Source organism: Gekko japonicus, unplaced genomic scaffold (assembly GCF_001447785.1).
Source record: "Gekko japonicus isolate JY-2015 unplaced genomic scaffold, Gekko_japonicus_V1.1 scaffold1373, whole genome shotgun sequence".
In the NCBI taxonomy this organism is placed as follows: Eukaryota; Metazoa; Chordata; class Lepidosauria; order Squamata; family Gekkonidae; genus Gekko; species Gekko japonicus.
The window spans coordinates 97,203-114,986 of record NW_015163130.1 but is presented as its reverse complement, the minus strand read 5'-3'; the positions used below and the strand labels follow the sequence as shown (position 1 = coordinate 114,986).

General features: G+C 45.7%; 1 protein-coding gene across 1 annotated transcript in view; it reads right to left on the bottom strand.

The window, feature by feature from the left end:
- Positions 1-488: 488 nt before the first annotated feature.
- Positions 489-17,784, bottom strand: part of KCNIP3 (Kv channel interacting protein 3) — a 42,040-nt gene continuing 24,744 nt past the window's right edge. Inside the window, exons 2-8 of the mRNA XM_015406940.1 lie at positions 16,086-16,210; positions 9,258-9,327; positions 7,162-7,232; positions 5,429-5,536; positions 3,511-3,615; positions 2,894-2,956; positions 489-627 (exon numbers count right to left, since the gene is read on the bottom strand). Coding sequence (XP_015262426.1) covers positions 580-627; positions 2,894-2,956; positions 3,511-3,615; positions 5,429-5,536; positions 7,162-7,232; positions 9,258-9,327; positions 16,086-16,210 — 590 coding nt within the window. The 3' untranslated portion in view covers positions 489-579. The remainder of the gene's footprint in view (positions 628-2,893; positions 2,957-3,510; positions 3,616-5,428; positions 5,537-7,161; positions 7,233-9,257; positions 9,328-16,085; positions 16,211-17,784) is intronic.

The window sequence follows — 17,784 nt, the reverse complement described above, 5'->3', positions numbered from 1 at the left end:
AGATGTAACCCAATTTAATGTCCAGGTTCACTTGGCTGTATAAACTAGAACATCAGCTCCCAGCCTAAAAGGGTGGTGCTCAAAGTGGTTGACACCTAGGATGCAACCTCTCTAGAAGTTCTCCTGTGCAAGCCCCATTGCAATGAATGGGTGCTGTGTGAGAGCATGGCTGCACTCTGTCTAAGGGCTAGAGTTTAACCAGTGGGCAGCTTTGCTCACTTCTCAGAAAGGAGGCCCCTTCCTCACTAAGCTGCTGGGGATTTGTTTCCACATGCTGACTGATGCCTTTTGATTTTGTGACATTTTCTGCTGTGCCAGAAAGTCCCCTGCAAGCCAATTTTCTCCCTTCAGGTCTCTCTCCCCCTTTCTCTCTCCTGCTCCAGCAAGTCTTGCAAACAATGGTATCTTTCCCCCATTTTTTAAATCTTTTGTTTGTTTGTTTTTAAATATAAAAAAGTTTTTGTTTTCTCAGAAAGATGTGTGTGTGCTTCATGAGAAAGATGGATAAATCCATCCAAGTGCAGGCCAGGAGGAATCATGTGGGCCGGGAGAGACGAGGTGGGTGGGACTCGCAGACTCCTAAATGACGTTCTCAAACAGCTGCATGGAGCTCATAATGTTCTCATCCTGAAGCAGAGAGAAAGGGAGGGAGGGAGGGAGAGAGAAGAGGAATCAGTGCCAAACTTCTGTGGTTCAAACTAAAAGGAATAGCTCCAGTACCTTCCTGTTATTCATTCCCCCCGGCCTGCGGATATAACGGGATAATTCCCAAATGGTGCGCCATGAGAAATAAATTAATTGAAATAATGTGAAGTTTATGCAAGCTCAAAATGCCTAATCAGAAAGGAGGCTGCCTACTCTGTCTCTGCATGTTTTACTGCAAGGGCCTTGCCTTCTTCTGGTAGGGTCAAGTCGTTATGTCATGCTTCTGCACTGGGTGAGATTGGATTATTCAGTCGTTCCTGGAGCAGAGATGCCTTAGACTTTGCTGTCCTCCAAAGAGGCTGCATGTTCCATCTCTGCAAGAGTCCCAGTTCTAGGCTTGGTTCATTCCAACCAGTCTTGAAGGAGAGTGCTGGCTTTTTCCGATTCATCACATTGGATCATTCATACACTTTTAATGAAGACAGACATTACCTGCTCCTGCAATGAGGCTGCCTATTGTGAGTCTGCATGGATCACTGCTCTGGACTTTGTCATCCCAGATCAGTAAGTCATGCAGGAGCACAGAAGCAAGGCTTCTCTGAAAACATGTTAACCCTTACATGTGCTAAAAGTAAATACACTTTCAGTTCTAACACTGAGGAGTGTCTCCCAGTTTTAATTTGGAAAACAAGTGTGCCTTGGCTTTTGGCTAGTTGGGAAATACCTTCCTAACTAGAAGGCCATGGCTAGGGATGGGCACAAACTGGCTCACAAACATAAGGTCATTACGAATTTTGGGAAGTTTGTGGTTCGAAACTGAAGAGCCACCACAAACTTCAACGAATTTTAAGGTGGTTCATGAAGAGCAGAAAGCAGGGATTTAAATAACACTGAGCCATTTAAACTCCTGCTTTCTGCTTCCCACTGCTTTTTGTGAGGAAACCCCTGCTTTCTGCTCCCTGTGAAAAGTGGCAGGGAGCAGAAAGCAGGGGTCATGAACCATTACAAACCAGTTTGGTTCACAAACCAACCTACCGGTTGTATCTGTTCATGGTTTGGCCACGAACCACAAACCAAAATGAACTACAAAAATGCAGTTCGTGCCCATCCCTAGCCACGGAGCCTGCAGCTCATGTTGCCCTAGCAAGTACTTTTCTTATGGGGGCATTGCTGGTACCTGACAATGAGAGCACATACCCAAGAGAGAAAAAGAGATTGGATTCATACTGCGCCCTTCACTACCCGAAGATGTCTCAGAGCGGCTTACAATCTTCTTTCCCTCCCCCTCCCCACAACAGACACCCTGTGAGGTAGGTAGGGCTCAGAGAGCTCTCTTGAGAACTGCTCATGAGAGAACAGATCTGAAATAGCTTGTGACTGATCCAAGGTCACACCAGCAGCTGCATGTGGAGGTGTGGGGAATCAAACCTGGTTCTCCCAGATTAGAGTCCATACTCTTAACCACTACACCAAACTGGCCAGTTCATACCATTCAAAAATCCTAGTGGCTACAACGAGGACTTTGTCTCAGGCATGAAGTGGGAGTTCTGTGCCTCCCAGATGCACGCAGGCCTGATTTTGATCGCAACTGTAGCACCCAGGAAGAATCAGATTCAGCCTCTCCTCCTCCCCATTTTTGCATTCTGAAATATCCCTGATGAGCTGCTATTCACTCTGGTGGTTAACTTGCATGCAATGATGGCTACACATAGGTTTCCCACCAGAACAAATAGCTGTTCACTAGGGCTGTTTCCGGGTGTGAAAAATGACACAGTGGGAAAGGCTGACACCCATTCTTCCCTTGCGCCATCAGAATCAGGGCGATATATCAGGGAAGCACAAAACTCCCACTGCAGGTGTGCTTCGGAGTCCAGGTGGTGGCTGCAAAGATCTTGTGTTGTGTGAATTGGCCTTAAGTTTCTTACCCACAAGAGGTATGAGTTCCCTTCCTTTGGGTAGACTTGTGTCTGGGGAACCTAATGGATGGCACCAGGGACTTCCACAGGAAATGCCCTGTGCCATTGTGGATTAGCCATCTCCCCCGAATTCCCCCCCCCCAACTCTAATTGTTTTCCTCTTGCTCTGGCATCTTGTGTGATGGTTGCAGGGATTCCATTCACTTTGATGGGTCCTGCATGGGAACATTTCAGAATGCTTTTTAAAACTGCAGCATTTTAAAGGACACTGCAGGCCTTGCGTAAATGCCTTCTGTGAAAGTCAGGCTTGGCAATGGCTGAGTGGAGCTCACCTTTTGACAAGTTTCTAGGAATTCCTCGATCGTGACCACCCCATCTTGATTTTTGTCCATTTTCTGAAATGTAAAAGGGGCTCCATGAGTGGCAGACGCCTAATCCCAGGAGGCAGTGCTCAGCCCAGATCAACCTCCCTCGCCTCCCCTGCCTGTCCTTGTTCTCCCACCTTACGAGCCCACAGACAGCCATCCAAGTATGTCATTTGCTGTTTCCCCCTCACGGGACTTCTGCCTGCCGTTCGATGAGCTGTTAAATTCTTCCAAGGAAAAGGGCAATTTTCCAAATTCAAACCCCAACCCGAATACATTCTGTGTACTCATGTTGTGTTGTCTGAAAATAGTCTCCTTCATAATTTATAGAGCAGAGACTTGCTCTGGAAAAGTGCAGAGCGGGTTCCTGGAAGGCTTAAGATAATCCTGCCATGCTTATTTCTGTGTAGCAGCTTGAGGCTCCTGCTCCTCTCGCATCTTGTGGGTTCCTTCCCAGCGCCTCTCTCTCTCGGACAGTTTCTTCTCCCTATCTATGTGCTTGTCAGGCTATATATATAGGGCACTCCTCCCTTTCAATGGACAGGATGCTTTCTTTGCTAACCCACTGATGCCCTCTTTCCTACCTGGAAGAATTTTTCCACGTGCTGAATGGGAGCATCTTCCCTCAAGACTGGGTAAGTATAGCGGCCCATCATGTCATAGATGGATTTCATTATTGCCAACATTTCCTGGCAGAGAAAGAGAGCCAGAAGCTGTCAGTATGAACCACAGGCCAGATTGAGCCAGCTTTTTCAGTAACAGAAAATAACTGCTTGTGAGCAAGTTACTCAAGGGAAGCACCACCTCTGTCTTCACATGCTTGCCTTTCTGTTCTTATTTCTCGTTATTCTGTGACTTTTATGGTTTTAATTCTACCACCATCAGCCACCCCCAGAAGTTACCCATTCTCTTAAATGATTCTGCCCTCTCTCCCCTGTTGCCCCCTGCCATGCCTGGAATTCTCTCCCTGTCTGTCAATGACAGTGGCATCAGAGCCTCGGTAGATCAGAACCAATATTTTCAAGGACCTCGTGGTAAATTGGTGGCTGGCCATTCTCAGAGGATGTTCTATCGTGGGAGATTCAGGCCTTGGCTACATGAGACATTGTTGCTGGGTCCAACCCCCAAGACTGTCCATCTGATGTGTGATGGGAGGTCCCAAGTGCAACTTGCAGGGGCCTGATTCAGTTGAGGACGACAGCACAAGGGACTTCACTGTTTTCCCCAGCACAATTTTCCCGACCTGAAACAACCTTGTGGGAGCCACTATTAGGGACTTCGTGTATATCTATGGCAGGGGTCCCTAGTGTGGTGCCCATGGATACCATCATGATGACTGACAGATTTCCTGGCACCCCAACAAGTGTTTTTAGAAAGTGGGTGGGGCCAGGTGGGCCTTTTGCACAGCACGGCTTTTGTTTGGACACTGGAAGTTTGATTGGCAGTGCAGATTTTTTTTTAAGTTGATTTGACAGCAGCGGCCTCCACAGCACAAGGATCTTCACGGCGTGACTGAAATTAACCTACAACAGCCATTTTGTGGCAGCACCTGTGTCAGATTCCAGAGATGCCCAGAAACTCAAAAAGGTTGGAGAACCCCGATCTATGGGTTAGACTAATTTCCCCAACAGGGCAAATAGAGCTGACTCAGGGTGAGAAACTGGCATGTATGTGGTGGCCAAAGTCTTCTCTCCCTGTGTGCTGCAGTCGTGATCAGAATCAAGGCCCCAATGCTTTGTGACAGTCCCCTGGAACTCTGGACTCTAGAACAGCGTATCATGCAGCTAAGCCCCTCGGCTCCCTTATTTGCTGCCACCAATGACCAAGGTTGGGTCTTTGCTGCAACGGGCCACCTTGGTGACCCTGATGGCAGAAAGGCGGGGTATACGTTTTGTAAATTAAATAATTCTGCACAAATACGAACTATGCTTTAGGGTGCAGAAATAGGTTGGCTGGGAGCCTCAGCTTGCTTGTGTGATTGTGAAGACATGTTTTAAAATGTGCAGTGGAGACCTGCTGAAATGTGCGATGCCAAAGGCGCAGGAAATGTGTGTGGATGAATTCAAGGGGTTGGAAACATAACAAGCAAACACAGAGAGAGGGAGGCTACCTTAGGTGAAATATGACCATAATGCAAGTACACTTAAATAATGGGAGACCAGTCTTCCTTGGCACAGAATTTGTGTGTATTAGAATACATAAAGGAAAATTGTATATTTACATTCCAAGCGAATTTGACTTTGCCTTGATGCCATTCCCCCTTTGCTTTTCGTATGAGTCGCCATATCAGCCTGTCATAGATTGTTGTGCATTTGTTTCATTAGCGTTTGACAGAGGGGCATTCTCCATGTAAATTTTAAACCACCTTGAAAAAAGAAAACAATTCCACCCCCGACCCCACTCAACACCACTCACAATGCTCCTCACACTGGATTAAAAGACAAACATGTTTTCTGGTTGCCACAGCACTCCTCATCTTTACCTCCCCCCCAAGGAAGGTACCTCCTTGGTGATGTAGCCATCTTTGTTGATGTCATAGAGATTGAATGCCCAGTTGAGTTTCTCATGCACCGTTCCACGCAACAGGATGGAGAGCCCAATGACAAAATCCTTCAACGAAGGATGGAGCAAAGACAAATAAATCGCATAAGAGGATGTGGAAGAAAAAATGCTTTACCCTCAAACAGCCACTTTACATGTAGTCTTTCTGGAAGAAGCCTTTGAGACAATAACCTTGACCCTTAGAAGAATAGAGCAGAATGATACTGGTTGTGATGCTTCCGGAGTAATTTTTCCCTACCGATGTGGTTTCCAGTTCTAAATTTAGAAACTGGATTTACTGTTTCTATTTCCTTAAATCTATTTTTATACCAGTCACCCAATCCCAGCCCCGGTGGCCACAACAACAGACCACAAATGTTGTCTGTGATGCTTCAGTAGACAATGGCTCTTTTATTTATTCATTTATCTCGTAAGTTCAGGGTGACTTTTAGAATATAAAAGGACAGCCATTCAAAACATGGGGGGGGGAACCATGCTGCAACAAATTTGCCTCTTGTTTATCTCTCCCCGCTCAAGAAAAACTAACTGTATTACTGCTGGAAATGAGTTTCGGACTGTCTCAAACGGAAATTTGCTTAGCTAAGTATAACTGCATCTTTCTTTGAACAAAAATCAAAGTGTCAACTTAAAAAAATCAATGGTAAAATCATATTTAAATATGATCAGACTCAACACAGTGCTTTTTCAAAGTTAACGACTGGAGGGCCCATTTAAAGAAAGTCAGCATAATTCACCCTTCTTACACATGCACTTCAACATGGCACATACATATGGTGCTGGCACACTGTATGCACCCAACTACTACTTTACCAAGCAAGACCCAACAGTGCCTCTACACATGAGATCCAGCAGTCCATTTGCCCCAGGGCCCAGCATGCTAAGCCAAGGGTACTTCCTTTCTTTAGAGGAAGTCATGACAATTCCACTAGCTTACATTTTTATCTACAGCCCCGCTGCCACTCTGCAGGCAAGGGCTACTAAATACTATTATTGCTGTTTCCAATGTATTTAGCAGCGTGCAAGCACTGCCAAGAAGACCTGCTTTGCTTCCTTCTTCCCCTTTTGCCAGTCAAATCTTGGTCTCCCCCCCCCCTTGACATAGTTGTAATTCTAAAAGCATTGTTAAAACCTAATGAGCTGAGAAGGGAAGCATCTTTGAAAATACTCTATTTTTGCTTTACGCATTTTACATAAAATTAATGTCCTTGATAAATGTAAATATTTTATGTAATGTTTTTTCTATTGTATATACCCCATTCCCCCTGTTTCTTTCTGTATCCCCATTATTTTCTTAAAATAAAAATTATGTATATAAAAAAATCTTAACAATATTGGCTAACCAACACAAAGAAATTTATCCCAGCAATATAAGGGCAAAGGTGATTAAATTCCCCCCCCCCCAGATATTGAGGGCAATTTGAAAGAGGGACTGCTGCTCATTTGAATTTTTTTTTTGTCTGTGGTGAACAGGTTTGATAGGATTTTGTTTCATTTGCAAAACTTGCTTGATCAAAGTGTATATACATTTCTTAAAATAAAGAAAACATGACATCACGAGAATAAAACAATACTTCCCTCAAACCTCTTTCATTTATTGCCTGTCTCTAGATTTCTCCCTCCAAAACTAGGAACAGAACCAGAACCATGACCCCAGGAGTGGCAAGGATATTTACCTCAAAGCGGATGGCTCCATTCCGGTCCACATCAAAGGCATTGAACAGGAAATGAGCATACATGGTGGCATCTGGAAAGAGAATGGTAGAAGCAGATGGCGTGCAAATGGTCAGAGAGTACTGCTCACTGAGTGTACTTAAGACCTGATTCACATTTTGCCCCAGTCGCATGGGAGCTGCTTCCCTATAAGTTGTCTTCCCATGTGGATCCACGTGCCTGTCGGATGGAATCATGTGGGAAGGGGCCACAGGATTTGTCTCACCTACAGAAATGGATCAGTGCTGGAAGCAAATGTGGGAAAGATGCTCTTGTGCTGCTGTGGTCATTCCTTCATCACATCTGTAACCTGCATTTACTCCAAGGAGCTCAGGTGGATTTAAATGGGAAACATTCCATTTTATCTTCACAACAACCCTGTGAAGCAGGCTAGGTTGAGAGAGGGTGACTGGCTCATGGCCAGCACATGAACGTTGTAGTTGAACAGGGAGTTAAGCTCAGGTTCTCTTGGTCCCAGTGTATCAACCTAAAGGAGAAGTTGTGGTGGAAAGTGCAGCCAACTCATGGCAACCCGATAGGGTTTTCAAGGCAAGAGATGAACAGAAGTGGTTTGCTGTGGACTGCCTCTGCGTAGCAACCCTGGACTTCCATGGTGGTCTCTCATCCAAGTACTAACCAAGGTCAACCCTGCTTAAGATCTGATGAGATCGGACAAGCCTGAGCCTTCCGGGTCAGGGCATGGAAGTATGTGCATTACCATAATTCAGATTAAATTGGTTAATGGTGGTTCTGTTGCTCCTGAAAATTCTGTAATTGTAGTTTTTGGGGTGGAGTTCAGGATCTCCAACAGAGAATCCTCAGCAGATCTACCAAGCTATGGTTCTCAAGATTTCATAGAATGCAAATAAAAGTTTTAAATGTAAATATGCTTAATTGTACAAATGAGCAGTACCTTTCAAACCAGCCCCAAATAACTAATTGTAATGCAGACTGAAACAGATGACTTCCATGAAGATAGATTCAAGTGGGTGGGCTGCCAGGTTGGTATCTGACAAAGTGTGCCTTGGATAAAACTTTGTTGGCCTTAAAGGCGCCACTGGACTCAAACTTTGTTCTGACACAGATGACGTTATGTTAAAATGTATAGCCCCCCCCCCCTGCAAATCTGCAAACCCCATGAATGGTTCCCATCAGACTGTTTAGATACCAGAAATGAATTTGTGTGCCTAACTCTTTGAGGAATGGGGCAGAAGTCTTAGCAAATGGCAGAGCAGCTGCTTGGCCTGCCAAAGATCCCAGAATCAGTCCCTGCTATCTTCAGTTCAAGTCTGGGGATGATTCTGCCTTTCAAAGCTGGCATCAGCGGGCTGCTCACTGTGAAACGGCTCCATATGAGAGTTACTGCCCTGGTGTTTTGCTGGTGGAGGGAAGCTCTCTGCACCTGTTTATGCCTCTCAGTGCAAATCTGGCACCCAGGGTTTCAAGCAAGGTCAGCTCTGTGATGAACTGGACTGAGGGCTGTGTGTGTTTGGGCAGCAGGTGGGGGAGCAATTTGGAGGGGACCAAAGTTCAGATAGTCAGGTTGTTTGCGGCATCTGCTGAACACTGGGCTCGTGCATTCTCAATGCTTAGGGCTGCAAAGGAAAATAATAATACTTTCGATTTATTGATCGCTCTTTCCCACACACCTGCGGGCTCTGAGCGATTTACAGTTCCTCTTTGACAATTGGACTAACAATATTCGTGGGGGATAGGGAAGACAACATACAGCATTTTTAATCACACACACATTGCAGCTAGCTGGGGCTTCATCGTGGCACAATCTTGGAAACTCTACCCCACAACTGTCAAGGTGCCCCTAGTTGCAAGGAAATGAACCAGAGCTGTGGAAGAGCCAGCCTCCCCTCAGTCTTTGTCAGTGGGACTTGCACAAGAGAACTTCCGTGCAGGTTGTGTCCCAGACTGTATGCATTCATGTGTTGGGGCACCCCTTGGATTTTCTGTCTCAAGCACCAAAATGCTTCAGGTTGACCCTAAGGTTTTTGTTTGTGTGTACCATCTGAGCCAGCCCTGGGAGCTGGAGAGTTGCATGACTCACCTCCTTGGGGGAAGAACTGAGAGTAGATGTGTTTGAAGGTCTCCTCATCCACCAAGCCGCTCGGACATTCCTATCATGGCAAATCGCAAGACAGATAACACTGGTCACTTGGCATTCAGAAGAAAGGTAAAAAAGACCCCGGCCCAGCCCTGACATTCTCCATCCCCTTTCTCTGCTCCTCCGAACATTTTCCATTTGGGCCTAAACAATCCTTTAAGCATCACGCCCTCCCCAAAACCATTTCTGGCTAGCTACTCCATAGGACTGGCCTCCTGTGGCCCTAGGGCCAGGCATGAAGCTTTTTCCTAGTCCTCTTCAAAATGATTTCATGACAAGGGCGCTGCACCCGCCACCCCTGGGCAACAGTCCTAAGATGACAGCTATAGACTGAAATTACCCAGAGGGTCCCCTGTCTCTACCAACTCCTCTTTGCCCTCCTGGTAGCATTGCCACTTCTTTTGTTGTTCATGGCCCTTCTCCTGTGCCTTTAACAGCAGCCTGTCACAATGAAATGAAGCAGACAAAACTCTTCCTGGCAAGGAGATATACTTATTTATTTATAAAGTGATGGGAAGAACTTCCATCGGCTAAATTTCTGTGTTAACAGGAGCAGGGCCAGTAAACCCACTTCCAGCTCATGCACGTGAAGCAGCCTTTATACTCAAACCGTTAGTCCATCAAAGTCCTGTCTACTCAGACTGGCAGCAGCTCTGCAGGGTCTCCAGCTGAGGTCTTCCACATCTACTGCTAGACCCTCCAAGTGGAGATGCCGGGGATTGAACCTGGGACCTTCACAGCAGGCAGATGCTCTGCCACTGAGCCACAGCCCCTGCTGGTTCTGTTGTAGGTGAAGGGTGGCTGGTGTCAGAAAGATATCAACTTCATTTTCAGGGTTTGAGAATACAGTTACAGGGAGAGGAGCTAAGAAGCAAAGGGCAGGGCATTTTCTCCTTGCCTGGGGACCCTCTGCTTTTCACTTCGCCCCTGAATTAGTCAGGCTCCACCTTGAGGCACCAAGCTCAGCCAGGCGCTTCTCTTCACCCACCAGGTGTTGCTCCTGCCTCCAAATACCTCTCAGGCAGTACCCCCTGAAGCATCAGCTCTTAGCCCTCCAGGGAACTAGCAGCTCTTCCTAGAAGACCCAAACATATAGACAACAGTCTCAGTGCAACCCAAAGCAGAAATACAATGGACTTCTTAGAAGACGGTGACTCTGTTTAAGAGGACTGACTGTGCTCTCTCTCCCAAATGTTTTCAATGCAGCCAATAATATCAATCATGGGAATCCCTCTGGCTCCCTGCAGCACCATCTTATTGAGAACACTGCTATGCCCCCTCTTCAGAGTCCCACTCTGGACAACAGGAAACTCCCCAAAAGGGGATCTTGGCACCGGTCCTCAACTTAAGCTCCCCCATTTTGCAAAAGAAACTCCACAAACCCTTTTAGAAGTGCAATAAATAAGGCCTTTATATTTAAGTGGCTTTTGGCTAGCAGGGATGAAGCCTGTTGGGGAAGTGGGGTTTTAAGACTTGTATTTTAAATTCAGGTGAGTTACACTGCTGGAGACATGCCATCTCTTGTGGAGGAAGTCAAAGATTTCCCTCCCCTGGTTTGAGCATAAGCAGATAGATTCAGAGCATGAGGTCAAAGTCCTTTTTGCTCATCTTTGCAGGATCGGTCAGCCTTTCAAGATTAGGGCTCCCACACATCTTTAACAGCTGTGTACAAGGAAAACAGGAGCTGCGGTGGCTCAAGTGGTTAAGACACTGAACTGCAGGCTGTGGAAGGTGGGTAGTTCAGCAGTTCGAGACCCGAGTGTGCCACATGATGGAGTGAGCTCCCGTCTCTAGTTCCAGCTCCTGCCAACCTAGCAGTTCGAAAGCAAGAAATTGCAAGTAGATAAATAGGTACCACTTTGGTGGGAAGGTAACAGCGTTCCGTGCGCCTTGGTGTTTAATCATGCCGGCCACATGACCACGGAAACGTCTGCGGACAGTGCTGGCTCTTCGGCTTGGAAACGGAGATGAGCACCGCAACCCTAGAGTCGGATTCGACTGGCTTTCGAGCAAGGGAACCTTTACCTTTACAAGGAAAACATCAGCACATGCCGCTTGTCATGTCTCAAGGCTGTGGTAGTGGGAAAGCCACACCCATTCACCAGTACAGGAATAAAGAGACACAGTGAGGGACATGCATGTAGGCAGGGATGCATCCCAGCAAGGAGATCCACAGGGAGGATGCACGACAGCAGGGCTGGTACGAGGTAGTAGCTGCAGTGTTGCATCAGAATGAAGGCAGTCCAGGTTCGAAGCCCCATGAGACAACAAGATGTGACAGCAAATATACAGCTGCTGTTGAATACAGCAACCTCGTGTCCCATTTCCATCCCTTTTTCCTGTAACATGTGATAAAAGGAAGTACTTCTTCACCCAAAGAGTGATTAACACTTGGAATTCACTGCCACAGGAAGTGGTGGTGGCTACAAGGCTGGACGGCTTCAAAAGGGAATTAGATAAGCATATGGAGCAGAGGTCCATCAGTGGCTATTAGCCACAAGGTATAGATAGGGACTCTGGGGCAAGTGATGCTCTGTCATCTTGGTGCTTGGGGGGGTCAACAGTGGGAGGGCTTCTAATGTCCTGGCCCCACTGGTGGACCTCCTGATGGCCCCTGGTATTTCTGGCCACTGTGTGATACAGAGTGTTGGGCTGGATGGGCCTTTGGCCTGATCCAACATTGGCATCTCTTATGTTCTTATGACATCATTGTGTAGAGCCTGCTGTGCCCTCATGGCAGCCAGTAATATGGAGCAGGGAGGTAGAAATATTGCTGTGATGTCACTTCATGCACAGGAGCTGAGGAAGAATTCAATACAGGGGTTGTGTTGCATAGTGTTTGTGTCAGAATCAAAACAGATGTGATGCTGGGAGATCCGCAACTGGACCTTCTCAGAATTTGTTCTCGAACTAATAGCTGCTGCATAGATTCTTGTTCAACTGCGTTTCAGGTCAGGGCCATGGATGAGGCAGAGGGAAGAGCTTAATCCTTCCACTTTGCACAGTTTCACCAGCCATAACCACCCTTGCCACCCCTTCTCCCTATTGCTGATAACAGCCACGGAAAGGAAAACCAATGGGCCAGAAGTCATTCCTTCCCGTGTCTAGCTATTGTGCAAGGTCTGATGCAGATGGTTTTAATTAGCATAACTGGATGGGGAGAGAAGGGTTATACTCCCATCCTAGGGTTACCAACTTCCAGCTGATCTCCAGATAACATGGTCCCTCTGGAGAAAATGGTTACTTTCGACTCCAGACTGTGTGGCATTGTGCCCTGTGGAGGGGTCCCCCCTCCCCAAACCCAACTCTTCCCAGACTCCATCCCCAAATCTCCAGGAATTTCCCAATCCAGCGTTGACAACCCTACCCCGTCCATACCCCGGCAAAGATCTCAATCTGGGCCCTGTGTGGCACCTATTAGCCATTGCTGGGATGGACCGTCTATTTGGGAAAGTCCCTCCCTAATGCCATGTCTTATACTACATGAGGCTGAAGTGGCAGGATGCTTTTTCCCAGCTAAGGAAGGCCAGCTTTTACCTTAGACTCTACTGAGGCCCCTGCTCATAAAAGTGACTCTTCGCTGAATTCCTGCTTAATGCATTCAGAGCTGGGGTGCCAAATATCTTCCATTCAGCAATATTAAAGCAGTTGTAATGTGGAACAGTCGCTCTAAAAGCAAAGATGATTGATTCATTAATCAATCCTGGGATGGTCCCTGATGGTCAGAGCAGAGTTGAAGTTATAGCAAGAAATGGAATAAAATGAGCTGGGGAAACAATAAACTTCATGCCATTATTTCAGTGGTCTGTAAGCGCCAAGAACAGATTGCAGGATAGAAATAATTAAAGCAATGTGGGTCTGAATGTTGGATGGCTGCCTAAAATTTCCCTAAAGCCAAACCATCAGCCTTCCTGGTAGGGTTGCCAGCTCCAGGTTAGGAAATTCCTAGAGATTTGAAGGTGGAGGCTGATTAGGGCAGGGTCTGGGTAGGGCTTCCATTGGGTGTGATGCCATAAAGTCCACTCTCCAAAGCAGCCACTTTCTACAAAGGAACTGACCTCTGTAACTCGGAGATCAGTTGTAATTCTAGTTCTCCAGGCTTCACCTGGAGGCCGGCAACCCTCATGCCTAGGCAGCTCCCAACAACCTACTTAGATTAACTTCACAGCTGTTTAATCATCAGGGCTTTCCAAAAAAATCTTGGAAACTGTGTGCTCTAACTTTGTCAGAGATCCTGGTTTTCCCTCCATCATGGGGAGAGAAAACAACAAATCAATGGCTTTAAGTCTGTCATATAGATCTGCTCCCTGTATCTGGTCAAGGGACAAGGGAAATGTAATTGATCTGTTATACATTATATTATATATTATACATTTCTGCCCTTCGTCTGAGCTTGTATGTGACAAGAAAGCAAGAAACTGACAAACCAACGCTAAATATGAATAAAGGTTTATAAAACTAAGTATTCTGTATTATTTTATCAAAGACTTCTCAAAAGTGTATTTTACAATATGCAATTACAGGATCACACTTGTCATATCATATCTCAATATACCATCCAAGAATCATCGCTATACAATTACAGAAATATGAAATTCTATACAAAATTATTTATCATTTGAAGGGTGTACTTCCATACATTTGAGACACATCAACATTCCATTGCAGAACAACTTGAAACACAGGGTTGGTTTTGGTTTTTCCCCCCCCAGTCCAAAAATGCTGCTCCCAGGTCCAGGAATTGATCCAAAATGAAGACTCCAGATTTAATCTTTGTTTCAAGTTTCTTCTTCAGAAAAAAGACTGCTCTTAGGGTTAATGGTTGACTCTGTAAATGTCTCATTCACTTTTCTGCAAGCCTCTCACTCAATTTTCTGATACTCAACTCAATTAATCACCATGTTGCCACACTTCTTCTATAATAGAAAATCTTCAGAGTCAACGATTAACCCTAAAAGCAGTCTTTCTCTTGGATCAATTCCTGGACACGAGACTAGCATTTTTGGACTGAAAACAACAACAACAACCCTGTGTTTGAAGTTGTTACACAATGGAATGCTGATGTGTCTCAAATGTATGGAAGTTGTGTATAGAATTGCATGTTTCTGTAATTGCATAGTGATTATTCTTGGATCGTATATATTGAGATATAATATGATCCTGTAATGGCACATTGGAAAATACACTTATGATAAGTCTTTGAGAAAATAATACATAATACTTAGTTTTATAGATCTCTATTAGTATTTAGTATTGGTCTGTCACAGTTTCTTACTTGCTCTTCACCTGAGCATGTCATCTCAGGCCCTGCTTTGCCAGCTGCACTGAGTGTTAGTGGGCCAGTACAAGAAGAAGGGCCTTCTTCAGTTGTGGCACTATATGGTAAAATTGGGTTTCCCCCAGAAGTGACATCAGTCTCTTCTAGGAATTGCTGAAAACTCTATGGAGTTTCTGGTGATTCCTGGAGAGGCATGACATCACTCCTGGTCCTCCCTGGAACTGATTTCACACTCTTGGCCGAAAGGGCCAGAAAAAATTCTGAAGGCAAGGAGAGAAGCTGGAGGCAGCAGATTCCTCCACAGGTCTGGCAACCCTAGGTTTAATCATTCATAATTCTTGTTTTTCATTTCCTTATGATACTGATCTTTTTTGCTGCTTTATTTGCTTTGCTTATTTTGCTTCAGTTCTGCTTTTTATTGATGCCTGAAGCTTGAGTTTTTATTACTACCAGCATGAGCTCTTAAGAAAGAAAATGTAAGTGGGGAGGGGGTAAGATTATATGCCTACTTTTCAGGGGGAAACCTAAAAAGGGGACACAGGGTTGGGAAATTCCTGGAGGTTTGCGGGTGAAGCCTAAGGACAGCAGGGTTTGGGAAGGGGAGGGAACTCATTATGGATGTGATGCCGTAGAGTCTACCCTCCATTTTCTGCAGGAGACCTGATCTCTGGAGATCAGTTGTAATTTTGAGAAATTTCAAGGCCCCACCTGGAGGTTGGCAGTCCTACTTATACAGCAGGGCAGGGAGGGGAAGAAAATGGTACACAATTAAGAAAAAGATGAATGTCCAAATAGACCCACAAGTTCAGACCAAATATCAAGAGATCTCTCCTTTGCTTCTTGCCTATTCAAGCTTACAGTTTCTTCAACTGTAAGGTCCAACATCCCACATTTCAGTGTGTAGTATAACTTTTGCTTTCCCCTTTTGACAAATTATTCATTAAACCACTTCTATGGCTCATAAGATCTAGAGCCTTTGTCCTTTCAAGAGGCTTCAGGAAGATGCCAGGCAGCTGTGCTAAGCATTCAAGTTGGAGGGAAGCATTCCTTAAGGAACAGACTGGGGAGTCCTTTTCCAAGCCTTTCTTGGGGAGCAGTGTTTGGTAACATCTGGGCAAATGGAAGTTGGGAAGAGAAAAGAAAAGTTGGGAAGCCTCACCAATACAAATGAAGATCATGAAATTAAACAAGACAGACTGGAGGAGTAAGAATGGGATTTTGCTGAAAACATAGGCTTATGAAACGTGGGGAGAGCAATTTGTTTGGCGACTAATTCCTGAAGACCAGAGCAGCCTGTCTGGTACATGCCTGCTCCCCTCTGCTGAAGTTTTATAATTGTGAGCGGACAGAAAGTACAGAAAACACTGTACATTTCCTGTGTCCTCATGAGGAAACCTAACCCTGTGAAAAGGTGCCACAAACTTCCCCATTTGGGAGGGCAATTTGGAGTGAAAGTGAGGAAGCCAGAAGGCATCATAAGCCACCACACTCACATTCTTGAAGCCTCTATAGAGGGACTGCAGCTCTTTCTTGGTGAATTTGGTCAGTGCCTGGAGCTGGTCTAGCCCTTCTGGCTGGTGCCGGATGGTTGAAAGTTCAAGCTCACTGTCGCTGCTGTCTGTGGAAAGAAAAGACGAATTCTGTGACAGTTCAGGGTGGCTTATAAGGGAATCTTCTCGATGGACAAGCCTGCCTGCTTGTAGGACTGGGGCGCTGATCCAATGACTGGTCAAATATCGTCAATAGTCATTTCACTGCTGATTATCTGATGACATTTAGCTAAAGTCCAAATATTCCATGAAGGAAAGAATACCATTATGTAGGTCATGGACTATCGTCTCCACCACATTGCAGGATCATCTGAGGGCTGAATGGTAAACAGCATTGCGCTCAATGAATAATAATCTCCTGTTTGTTTCTGGCCAGAAATGCTTTTGTCTGGCCTAACTCGATCTAGGGCCTTCTCAGCTTTAGCCCCAGCCTGGTGGAATGCTCTTCCAGATGAGGTCCGGGCCCTGCCGGGACCTAATGCAGTTCCACAGGCCCTGTAAAACTGAAATGTTCCACCAGGTGTATGGCTGAGGCAACAATAGCTTCTAGACTGGCCCCCCTCCTCTTTTCTGGCCACCAACTCTGTCTTAATATCAGTTGTAATATCTACCGACACACAATCCTTCTGGCAATTGTGCCTTATGTGCCATCTTTTGCTTATTAACTGTACTGGAATGGATTTTAATTGATATTGTGTTTATTGTTTTAATCATTGTTGTTACCCACCCTGAGCCCTGCTGCGCAGGAGAGGGTGGGCTAGAAATCAAATCAAATAATTAAATAAATATTACACGCAAACACACATAACCAAACCCTGGTAGCTCTATTTTTTTTCTTCACCAAAAGCTGCCTCGGAGAAAGGGTGAGCTAGAGCAGAAATTCTGGGTGGGCGGGTATCTTCTCACCTGCCAGGTCCCTACTCCAGATAGTAACTCTCAAGCCACTTTTACTCTACCAAATTTCATAGGTGTATTTATACTTCTGTGCTCCAAATGGCTGACTCTCAAAGAGGCTTTCCCTGAAGGAAAAAAAGGAGGTTCAGTTTTTGTTGTTGTTCGGTCATATAGTCGAGTCCGACTCTTCGCGACCCCATGGACCACATCACGCCAGGCCCTCCTGTCCTCTGTCGTCCTCCGGAGTTTGCTTAACTTCATGTTCGTTGCATCGATAACACTGTCTAACCATCTCATCCTTTGACATCTCCTTCTTCTGTTACCTTCAAGCATCAGGGTCTTCTCCAGTGAGTGCTCCCGTCTCATTTGGTGGTTTAGTTACACATATTTTAGTGTAACTATAGTTAAGGCTGAATGGCAAAGTCAGGAATGAGAGACTGAGTGCACATCCCCTCCCTCCATTTTCGAGTGGGCCCTCCCTGCCACACAGTTTTGCTTTTTCTAGTTGCTATGAAATTATAGAAGTTATAGTATTTAGCAGGGGTCATTTCGTAGAAAAAGAGTTGCAGGAGCTCATTAGCATAACTCATTAGCATAACTTATTTGCATATGCCACACCCCCTGACATCACCGGAAGTGTGTCAGAAGGCAACACCCACCGCTCAGGCTGTTTTGGATTGCTAGCTATTGGGGGGGGGGGACGTGCAGATCTGTCCTCGCAGAGGAGGGAGAGCTCGTACCTGAAGGC